The sequence below is a fragment of the Cupressus sempervirens genome, chromosome 3 (genome assembly GCF_028749045.1).
Source record: "Cupressus sempervirens isolate cs-2001-9-10 chromosome 3, ASM2874904v1, whole genome shotgun sequence".
Classification (NCBI taxonomy): Eukaryota; Viridiplantae; Streptophyta; class Pinopsida; order Cupressales; family Cupressaceae; genus Cupressus; species Cupressus sempervirens.
In genome coordinates, this window is record NC_143120.1 from 434,371,562 (window position 1) to 434,382,690 (window position 11,129).

An 11,129-nucleotide genomic window follows, 5' to 3' on the forward strand; every position below is an offset into this window, starting at 1 on the left:
TAACATATAATTAAATGATTTTTCCTTTTTTCTTTTAGGGCCTCATTTTTTCAGTAGCATTGCTAGGATATCCATGACAGATTTTTGGCTTGGAAGAATATAGATGATAAGATTGAAGATGGTTGGATCTCATCTAAAGGTAAACATTCTAAGAGGTCTTCACCTTATTTCAATATGTTCCTTGATTCTCATAAGAAGGAAGCCAAAGGAAAACCTTAACGTTTCTCTTTAGGGTTCATTTTATTCCAATTTGTGGGTGCCTTGTAGGAAAACCCCAGGGGTAGTTTGAACTTTATTTCTATCATCTTTTGACTGTCATTATTTGACTTCTTGTGTACAGTTGGATTTTTTTTTTCATTACCCTTTATAGGATATTATTTGTAACTAAGTTTGTGGTTGATAGATGATAAGTGTTCTCTTTGTGCCATGATTTTGTTATTCTATTGTTTGGTCTTCCCCTCACTTTGAATGCATAAGGTTTCAAGACACCTTCAAAACTTGTTTTTACCTAATTTAAAAACATATAATAAAATTTATTTATTTTAATCCTCAAAATAAAATACTCTTAATTCATAAAATATAACATATAAGAACATAATGATAGTTGATACCATCATCGATCTATCTAAATCTAATATTTACATTTTATTAAGTTATTCTTTTTTTTTTTTTTTGTGATCACTAATGACTAGATCTATGAACCAATGGGGTCAAATAAGATGATATCATCCCTATAAAAAGTTCCAAGGAATCCTTTATATATATCCTAATATTTGGTTGAGTGCACCAACCATGTTCCTTGCCCCCCCAAAAAAGAGGGACAAACCATTGAAAAATATTAATATCATCTCCACTGCCCACATTAATCTCATTAAATCCTTTTCATAATGTGAACTTCTTGCACTGAATGAACTATAGAACCAATTATTGTCAACAACATGGAACATCTGATATATATTTTTTAATTGTAAGGAATGACGGCCTTAGTATGATTATGAGAATTGGCTCTTGAAGGAGATCCTTCATTCCGACATGTCAATGGTAAAACATTCCACATTGGCCTTTGTATGTGAAATAGAGGAAAAAGTCCCCTTATATCCTCTAGTGGTCAACCGACTTCATGTTTTCCCATACACAAGTCTACTCAATGTCATTCAATCACAATTCTTGTCACATGTGCACGAACACCTAGAATATGAAAACTAAACATCACCTTTTAAGCACCATGGATTTGAACATGTGTGACATTAGTGATATTTACAAAACCAAACCAGGATGTCAATAGGGATTTTGATGGTCTTATTAATGTGAGGTGAATCCCTACATTTCAATAAAACATCAATACATGTTTAGGGTTAAATTTTCCTTCTTCTCATCAATAAGCACTTATAATAAATCATCTCTACATAGTCTCTAAGATACATAAGATGGTACAAATGTACAATAAGAACCATTGATCCACATAAGTCATGAAATTCTAATGAAGATGCAAAGTCCATAAAGATAATTCATAAAAAAAAGTTTGAATCTTAATCAAGAAGAAACAAAACTATCACTTGTCTTGAAGTTTATCCCATAGATGGTCATGCAACTAGCTGCCATACATAATTTGAAATAAAATGACACTAAATATTCTCATAATTTAGGAAGGAATGAGAATTGGATGACACTCCATTACATATTTAGGGCCAAAAATTTCACCATACATTTTTCATTTCATCTTTCAATACCTAAGAAAATATAATGAAGTGTAAATACTTAGAGGTCATTTGAAACTAGAATAGAAACACCACTAAAACTTATAACAAAGGCTTTGAAAACAAAAAATTATGTGCAACTTGTATGAATAAAGATAACGATAGTAATAACACATATGTAAAAGTGCAGCATTAGATGTGTTGATTGAAGAATAATAATGAGGGACCATTGAGGATGATTTTGGAAGATATGGTTATCATTATTGGAAAACCATTATATAGGTGATTTGGTTTAACCAAGAGGTGAATAGATATACATTAGGTAATGTCATATTCCAAACAATGAATAAGAAGTTGTTAAGGTTATTGGTGAAAAATACAATTGATGAATAGAGAAATAGATAATGTGCCAATAGGTGAATGATCAAGCCATGGAGGAAAAATGTTATATTATTGATGAATTGCAAGATATTGGTAAATAGGAATATGAGTGGTAAACATGATATCAATAGGTACAAGTTAAACAAGAAGGACAATAGGTGAACTACCCATCATTCATGATATCAAACATGTTTATTTAACTAGTTTTGATCAAACAATAGAGCAATCATAATGGACATAGATTCTTTGAATCTAGACTAGAAGGAAAATGTGTTAAATGGATCAAAGGGTAGAATGAAATAATTCATAGGAATTTGTGAGCCAAAATTTTGAAGAATTCAAGTAATTTTTTGGTGAATAAAAATAAAGACATGTTCTATGTAGGGAATGATAGAAAGACTTAGATCTAGTCAACATGGTCAAAGATAAGTGAATGTTCAAGTTAGTCATTAAACACAAGATCATAAGGGGCCAAAAACTGGCGATATGGAAAATAACCACTTTTGTTTGGTTTCCAAAAGTGCTCAATAAATTATGTTTAGCTTATCGATACCAATCCTAATACCCAACCAAAAAATAAATATCAATACATATAGGATACCTAATAGGTATCGAGTATTCAATATTATCAAATGCCCATAATGTACATTAGATTTTTGATACCCATGTGTTTACAAACAAAACCATATACATTTTACCCTCATTTTTTCCCCAAAAAATGACATTTTATTGTATTTGTCTTAGGCATACAAAAATTTTCAAATGTCAGAGCTAGGTTTCCATAAAATTCATCAAATTCCTCATAGGTAAGTTTGATTTCTTTATCTTTCTTTTAATAATTTTTTTATTCAAAGTTATATTTTTTAATGAAAACATAAGTATTTTTGTGTTTTTTATTATAATCTATCAAATCAATTTTTTATTTTAACTTTGTAGCAATTTAACCAAGCATGACTAACACCAACAAGCCTCAAAACCTTTCCCCGTTAAATAATGATCTTGAAAATGATCCACAACCCCCTCAAAACCCTCACCATATAGAAGATTTGATAGAAGACAATATAAACAAACTGGTGATTTCTTTTTGAGACACTTAGCAGCGTAAAGATACTCTTCATTGGTGTGGGGAGATGCATTCCCAATATAGGGATAGGTTAGATTATGATGAGGTCAAAGTCCTTAAAATGAGTAAATAAGGCATGGCTGGCCTATTTGTGAACCTGAAAACTGGACTCAAAGTTGACTCTAAAAAAGCCAAATTGTCAATAAGATGGTGCTTGAATGAAGCAATGCATGCAAACTTTTGGGATTACTCATGAATATATTTGATAAACTATCACAAAATAATTTGAGGTCCTTTTCTTATTTCTTGAGGAAATTGTATGTTGCTTTTGTGAAAGGGCAACATGGGCATAGGAGGAGGAGATCCCAAGGATAGACCATTTGTACAATGGAAGAATCCATCACCTATGAATGCACCTTGCCCCTGCCCCCCCCCTCCCCAAACTGATATCTCCCCCTTTCTCTAATGTAGCATCTTGATTTCATTGTAGAGGATAGATCAAAGGTTTCTAGATCTATTCACACGTTGAGTGGTATATTGGTCACCTATACTATGTCAATGTTACCTCCTTGTTTTGATGACGTTGGTGTAGGTATATTGATGAACACTTGACATATTTGTCTACCTCGTACTAGTATTATGTGCAATAATTTATGCTTTGATCTATTGAGCGATTCTGATGCATATCAATATGTATTTAGGGATGAGGATACAACATATGTAGTTGTAGAAACTATAGCATCTCATGGTGAGACGTCTCATGTAGGAGACAAGGAGGGGTGAACAGAGCCATGGATTGCATCTATTATGGTAAGTTTATAGATTTTATTTGTCACAACGTAGTTAATTTAAAATAAATATTTATATTACAATAATTTTAACAACCACACACTTATGTACATGTATGTGATTCTTTTAAAAAAGCTTATGACTAAGGAGGATATGACATAGGTGGACAACTCCACATTCTTGACCATTTTGTTTGGTCTTGATACCTCCATGATATAATGTTTTATGAACTCATTAATTTCCTTTTTTTATACTGCATTATACATGGTTTGTCATCTTATTCTTCTCTTATGAGTTTCACCCATTAGTAGCAGGAAATATGAGGTGGTTGAGTCACCATGTATTGACAAGGGGAAGGTAATAATGTATTTTAAAGTAAACAAATGTAGATGTATACTTGTCACTTATGTGTACTGATAAAATGTTTTTATTTTATTTTTTGTACAAAGGGCAACCTATGATGATGATGCAACACAGATTTTCCTTCCCAAACTCTCAAGCATTTAATTTTGTAGCAAGAGCCCTATAATGTTATGTATATTTATCACTTATCTATTATTTTCCTTTTGTTACTAAAATTATATGAATTGATTGTCATGATTTTAACAACTATGCTTTTGAAATTCTATAAAATTTATTGTCATGATTGTACAACAACCATATCTGTGCAAACACATTTGGCAATAGCTATATAATTCTTGTGACTATTTTGCTTAGGCATTTGAATTAAATTTGAAATTGATATATCCCTAAAAATGCTTAACTTGGTTTTCAAATTCATGTTCCCTAAACGATAAAGGTAGGTCTCTTAAAAAATAATAGGTGTATTAAAATCAAGACAATGCGTCATCCTCATGATCATGTAGGGTAAATTTGTGCTAATTACTAAGACATGTACAATATACTGTCTTTTATTTTGTGCTCAACTAGAATTACTAGAGAATTCATAGAACTATCCCAAAAAAGATTTTATTTCAAGCAAAATATAGCATTTAAATAATAATTGGCATTTATACCCAATGTATATTTAATTGTCATATCTATAATTGGTTTTAAAGACATAAATAGTTGCGTATTACATATATTATACAACTATAAAACTTTCCATCCCTATGAATAAATGATAACATTATTACAACATCTTTAGATAGTATTATTTTAGAATAAATATAGAATAACCGATTCTAGACATACTAGACATGATCTTGTGACAATTTACCTACTTAGATTCATGATGGTTCTCTTGTTTACCACATTAGATTGGAGCTTAAAATCTCATTTTAGTTATTGTCATATGGAGATGCATAATGCATATGGAAGCCTTAAGATGATGAAATTATGCATGACCTAAGAAAATCCATCATTCTCAAATCAAAACATCTAATATTTAGTAGTTCATGACTAATATTGTATGAAAAATTGCATCTAGCTATTGCCAAAGTACTACAAGATATATGGAGGAACATTCTATAGTTTTTAAATCATTCTCTTATACATGAATCTTTTACAATTGGAGTTCAATCCAAAAATGTGCCTACAAGATTCACTAAAAGAGAAAAGTTTTATAAGATAATGTAAATTTTAATTAGGCTCAAAATCATAACCATGCTAAATATAATATGAGTTGCCTTCATATATTAGTCTATTTAGATTCACTTTTTTGGGATAAGTAATATTTGGGCACTAAAAGCCTTGATATAGTAGTTGCATAGCCTTATCAAGTAATCCATAGCATTTTATACTATATAAGAAAGTAGGTGGGAGTGACCAAGGCAAGACATATAAGTTTCAGAGTTCATAGTGAGGAATGAAAAAGAACTCATACAATTAAGTTATGTAAATGGAGGGAAATTTGAATATAATGTCCGTGATAAAAGAGGCATTAAAGTACCAAGATTCATGGATTATTTATTCTTGAAAAAGATAGCATGAGTATTAGATTTCGTGGATGATTGATAAATGTTATGACTTACCAAGAGATGGGAATTTAGAATATAGCATACTATCTAAATATCCAAATAGGAGCAAATCCAAGCACATAATCTCAAAAAGGGATAATATAGGTGTCTATGCTTCAACAATTTACATACACGTCTATCAGCATAGTTGTAGTTGTAAAATTGATGAAATTCCTTTCTCTAGATCCTCTGACAGATTGAGAGCTCCCATTTTGGTATAGATAAGGAGGATGCTTGCAACGAGTTTTGAGCTTTTGCCATGATGAAACTTTTTCAATTGCCCAGCATTTCCCATGTCAAAATTTGTTGAACCGTAATTAGTAGCGAAGGGTTGAGACACTATTTTACTTGCAAATGAGCAGGGCTCTATCATTTTTGGTTTGAGACGTCTTTGCCGTCACCATATCTCGTTCCAAAACTCCCAATTTGTCACAGGGAGGGAGGATGTTGGCAAAGATGTCGAAGGATGTCTTCACATCGACAAATTATATGTGATTGAAATTTAACGAATCATTGCAAAAAACTAAAAACTATCTATCGCCTACAATGATTACGTTCAATGAGAAATAAAATATTTGAGGCATCATGTTAAACAATTTATGAGCTCATAATATGTACAGGTTACAGTGAGGCTTCCACAATTTGCAGATATGTCTATAGAAAATCTCCCTCTTCCATTACATTTGTTTGATAGATGTCCATATCTCTTTCCGAACCTCACACTTTGGTGATAGAGATAAACAGTTCAAAATTTAAACATAGGCGGGAAGAACACGCTTGTCAATGCAAACCATTTAAGTTTTGTCTTATACAGCGGGCGGGATAAACAGTTCAAAATTTAAACATAGGCAGGAGTAAATGAACGGAACTCACGGCGATGGAGAACGGTGACCGTAAGTAATGAGGAGGTCCCATCCAATCCACTGAAGCAGTCAAAGCTTCGAGTGTGCTAGTTCGAATGGCTTAAACATCACACACTAATGCTTCATTCCTAGAGTAAAAGTGTTAAATAGTCAAAGTTTGACTTACTTTTTCCAAGCTTAATTTCTTCGTTAGTATATGATGTTTAAGGCTGGCCGTGCCGGTTAAGTCCAACCATCTACCACGGACATCTCTAAATCCTTTGAAATGCGAGGCAGGACTTGCGAGATGTAACATTTTGATCCTCAGCATTTTCTTCAAGTTCAAATAGGCCAATGTTTATGCCAGCATCCAATCAGCATTTTACTGTTTTTAAAATTAAATTAAAAATTATTTTACAATTGTACCTTAAATTTAAATTTATTTTAAAGTTGTTCTTTTGATGCCAGCATCGCCTCTCACTGGAAATCAGACAATTATTTCAAAGAATGGTACATTTGAGTTGGGATTCTTCAGCACCAATGGAACCAACTGGTATATTGGCATCTGGTACGCCCAAATTCCAGAGAAGACTTATGTTTGGGTAGCCAACAGGGAGACTCCCGCCAGAAACCAGCCTGGCATTTTCATATTGTCAAAAGATGGTAGATTGGCAGTGTTCGATGCCGAGGGCACATCTATTTGGTCAGTCAAGACTACATACAAGGCATCCCGAGCTATGCTGTTAGATTCTGGTAATTTTGTTATACTGAGTAATCAGGACGATAAATATCAAATTGTATAGCAGAGTTTGGATAATCCTGTAGATACCTCCTTGCCAGGGACGATTTGCGGGGGACAGCGAAAGATATTCTCTTGGAAAAGTTCATTCGATCCTGCTCCTGGGCTTTTCTCTATAAGCACAGATCCATCTGGGGCCAAAGAAAATTGTGCTGCTATGGAATAGTTCTGTACAGTATTGGGGGACCAGGATTCGGGATGGCAAAGTTTACAGTGGAGTTCCAGAGATTGCAGACAAATGTTATCTCAACACCAGCGTTATAAGTAATAGCTCAGGAATGTTGGAAAGTTATACGTTGAATCCTCACTTCAATGCACTCGCGCGTCGCGTAATGACCAGGTCTAGACAAGTGCAAGTGTAAATATTCATTGCCGGTAAATGGATTCTTTCTTGGTCTGTGCCTAGAGATGCATGCACCGTGTATGGTGCCTATGGTGCCTACACTATCTGTGACTCTAGAAATCTTGAGCTCTGCAGCTGCGTGGAGAGCTTCAAACCTAGAGACAATCTCGCCTGGCTCTCGGAAGATTGGGCTTCCAGTGTCTGTTTTCGGACGAGCCCGTTGAACTGCAACACTGACCGATTCGTCGACCTTGGTGTCACTTTGCCTGAAGATTTTGCATCCTCACACCCTGCAATATCCGCAGACAAAGATTTCCAGAAAGCTTGCCAAAGCAACTGTTCGTGCACCGCGTTTGCTTTCAACCCTCCTCCAGGTCCCTCATACCAAATCTGGTCCGGAGATTTGCTCAACCTGCGCAACTCTACTCCATCCAAAAGCAGTTTAAATATCTTCATTAGAGTAGGTGCCTGTCAACTTTCGAAGAAACACAGACGCACATGTAGTGTGGGCACAGTGATTGCAGGTATTGTTGGTGTACTCGCCGTTGCTCTGGTTATCTCTCCATTTTTAATTTGGCAGAGACATAAGGTACAATTAACGGACAGGCCTGCAGATTCCTCAGACCCTTTTCTGAGAATGTTTACTTACAAGGAGTTGAAAACTGCAAAAAGGAATTTCAAGTCTGAGCTGGGGAGTGGAGGATTTGGGTCAGTATTCAAAGGCTATCTACCTAACGGTTGAATTGTGGCTGTAAAAAAGATGAAGGGTTCCAGACAAGATGAGAAGCAATTCTGAGCAGAAATCAGTTCTGTCGGAAACATATAGCGCGTCAAATTGGTCAGGTTATGAGGGTTTTGTGGAGAAGGGTCGAAACCGTTGCTGATTTATGACTACATGTCCAATGACTTTCTCAAGTCTTTCTTGTTCACAGATAAATTTAAAAATAAACGAGAAGTACTGAATTGGAAGACCCGATTTGAGATCGCACTAGGTACTGTAAGAGGGTTACTTTATTTCCATGAGGAATGCAGAGATTACATCATTCACTGTGATGTTAAGCCTGAAAACATTCAGCTGGATGGTAATATGTCACCAAAATTGGCTGACTTGGGGTTGGCGAAGCTCATAGGTAGAGATTTCAGCCGTGTGCTAACGACCACAAGAGGAACGAGAGGATACCTGGCTCCAGAGTGGATCTCTGGTCTTCCCATCACTCCTAAGGTAGATGTCCACAGTTTTGGTATGACTCTTCTTGAAATCATTTCTGGACGAAGAAATCTAGACTTAAATGTGCAAGATTCAAGTAAATTTTATTTCCTCCATGGGCTAGAACTCAAATTTGCCAAGGGAACGTGATTAATATTATAGAGGAGGGTGTTGCAGATGAGGCAGACTTGGAAGAGGTAAGAAGAGCATGTGTTGCAGCAATTTTGTGCATTCAAGAGGATGAGGAAGTGAGACCAAGCATGAGGCAAGTGATATAGATGCTGGAAGGAAAAATGGAACCTCAAACTCCGCAGATTCCAAGCTCTATGCTCAGGCCAACACACGGAAGTGACACAAGCAGCTACAACAATGGCAATGGTACCAGTTAGAATAATGTAGTTATGACAATGGTAATACAGTTAGCAATGATAGTAGTAAGAACAATTTAGCTATGGCGAATATAGTGGTTAGATTAATGTATTTAGAATAGGGAAAAATACAGTCTAACATGTTGAGAAAGATAATTAAACCTTAAATGTTACTTAACTATATCTTGTATATCTATTTCAATAAACTTGTGCATGTTAATATTTTATATCTTAGAAAGTCGTATAAACCTTTTAAAGCTTGATAAATATTTAGATTTCATTATCATTGACTTTTCTTATAAATTTTCTTAATTTAAATATTATTTTGAATGGATATTTCTATTTTTCTACTATTCTATAATGTATTTTGATATATTGACCTTGAATAACTTTGACCTAGTTGACTCTCTCAAGTAAATTCCTTCACTACTGTATTATAGGGGTCAAAGACATGTTGGTTCTAGATTTTTTGGACATGTTGCATATTTGTGATTCCACCATTTTCTTTAGTATTGTCTCTTGTATGAACAACAATAATGAAGTTATAATGTTTAATTTTGATCTATTAGGTGTTTTATTAGTTAGTTGCATGCATCTTAATGTACTTGTTTGAAAGAAATGAATAGAAGAAACAAATGAAATCAATTTCATTCTAATTGTTGTCTCCTATCTCTATTATTTGTAATCTTTTGTAGTTTGTGATCAAAGATTTTAGATCTTAGTTGCAACTAGTTTAGAGTTGTATGTTTTGATGTGTTTTTCCATTGATTCAAAGATTCAAGTAAATGCTTGATGTATCTTGATAGAGTTGCATATATCATGGAAGGATCTGATGAGAATGAGATTTAGTTTGAACATAGATGGCTGATTCACAAAACAAATGGATAGATCACCAATATCTAGATGTATGTTGTGATTTGTGGAATACCCAATGGATAAGGCATTGATGAGTCATATGATTTACATGCATCTTGTTGTTTCATATGTGGGTTATGTTGATAACCAACTTACAATCAAAATATTTTTCCCTTTCATGCTGTAGAGCTAAAAATGATACTTGCACTTAGCTTGTGAATCTCATAGGTCATGTTATTAGCCATTTCATGCCATTTTCATTGCATAAGCATAGAAGGATTTGGATTTTTTATCTGATTAATATAGATTCAGATTTATGGTTTTTGCACTGGTAACATAATGGAATCTATGGTCTACCCTCCTAGGTTTTGCAGAGCCTAAAGTGAAGGAGTTTAGCATTATAGTTGGTCTTGATGTCTTAATAGTGTGTTGAATATGGGAAGTAGCTACACTCTAGGTATATTTGTTCTTATTATTGGGTGGTTCCAATCTTGTTAAATCAAGATCCAACACAATCAATAGCGGGTAATTTTTTTATGTTGGATGAAAAGGGAATATTTATTTGGTTTGTCAACTAGGAACAACCAAGGTATTGCAAATTGTGCTATTATATTCTAGTAATTTCTTATACCAAGACAATGGCAATAACTCTAAATAGTTTGGCCAAGTTTTGAGCTCATCCTATAGATACATTGTTTGTAGGTGTTGGTGATTAATTTCAGCATCAATTCAATCGACCATTTTAACTATCAATTGATTTTCAAGTATCAATCAAACTCATACTTTAAATCTATGTATGTGTGAGATGGGATTTCAATTCATAGTCC

The 11,129-nt window shown here is 34.0% G+C and overlaps 1 protein-coding gene and 1 pseudogene across 1 annotated transcript; both read left to right on the forward strand.

Moving 5' to 3' along the window:
- The first annotated feature begins 6,746 nt into the window (after window positions 1-6,746).
- LOC149566899 (putative inactive G-type lectin S-receptor-like serine/threonine-protein kinase SRK) lies at window positions 6,747-8,614 on the forward strand. Its single transcript, XM_089816563.1, has 5 exons — window positions 6,747-6,775; window positions 6,960-7,039; window positions 7,199-7,527; window positions 7,655-7,869; window positions 7,936-8,614. The coding sequence occupies exons 1-5, from the start codon at window positions 6,747-6,749 to the stop codon at window positions 8,612-8,614; spliced, it is 1,332 nt and encodes a 443-aa protein (XP_089672689.1).
- Window positions 8,615-8,651: 37 nt separating this feature from the next.
- Window positions 8,652-9,229, forward strand: LOC149566900 (G-type lectin S-receptor-like serine/threonine-protein kinase At2g19130 pseudogene; annotated as a pseudogene).
- Window positions 9,230-11,129: the final 1,900 nt, after the last annotated feature.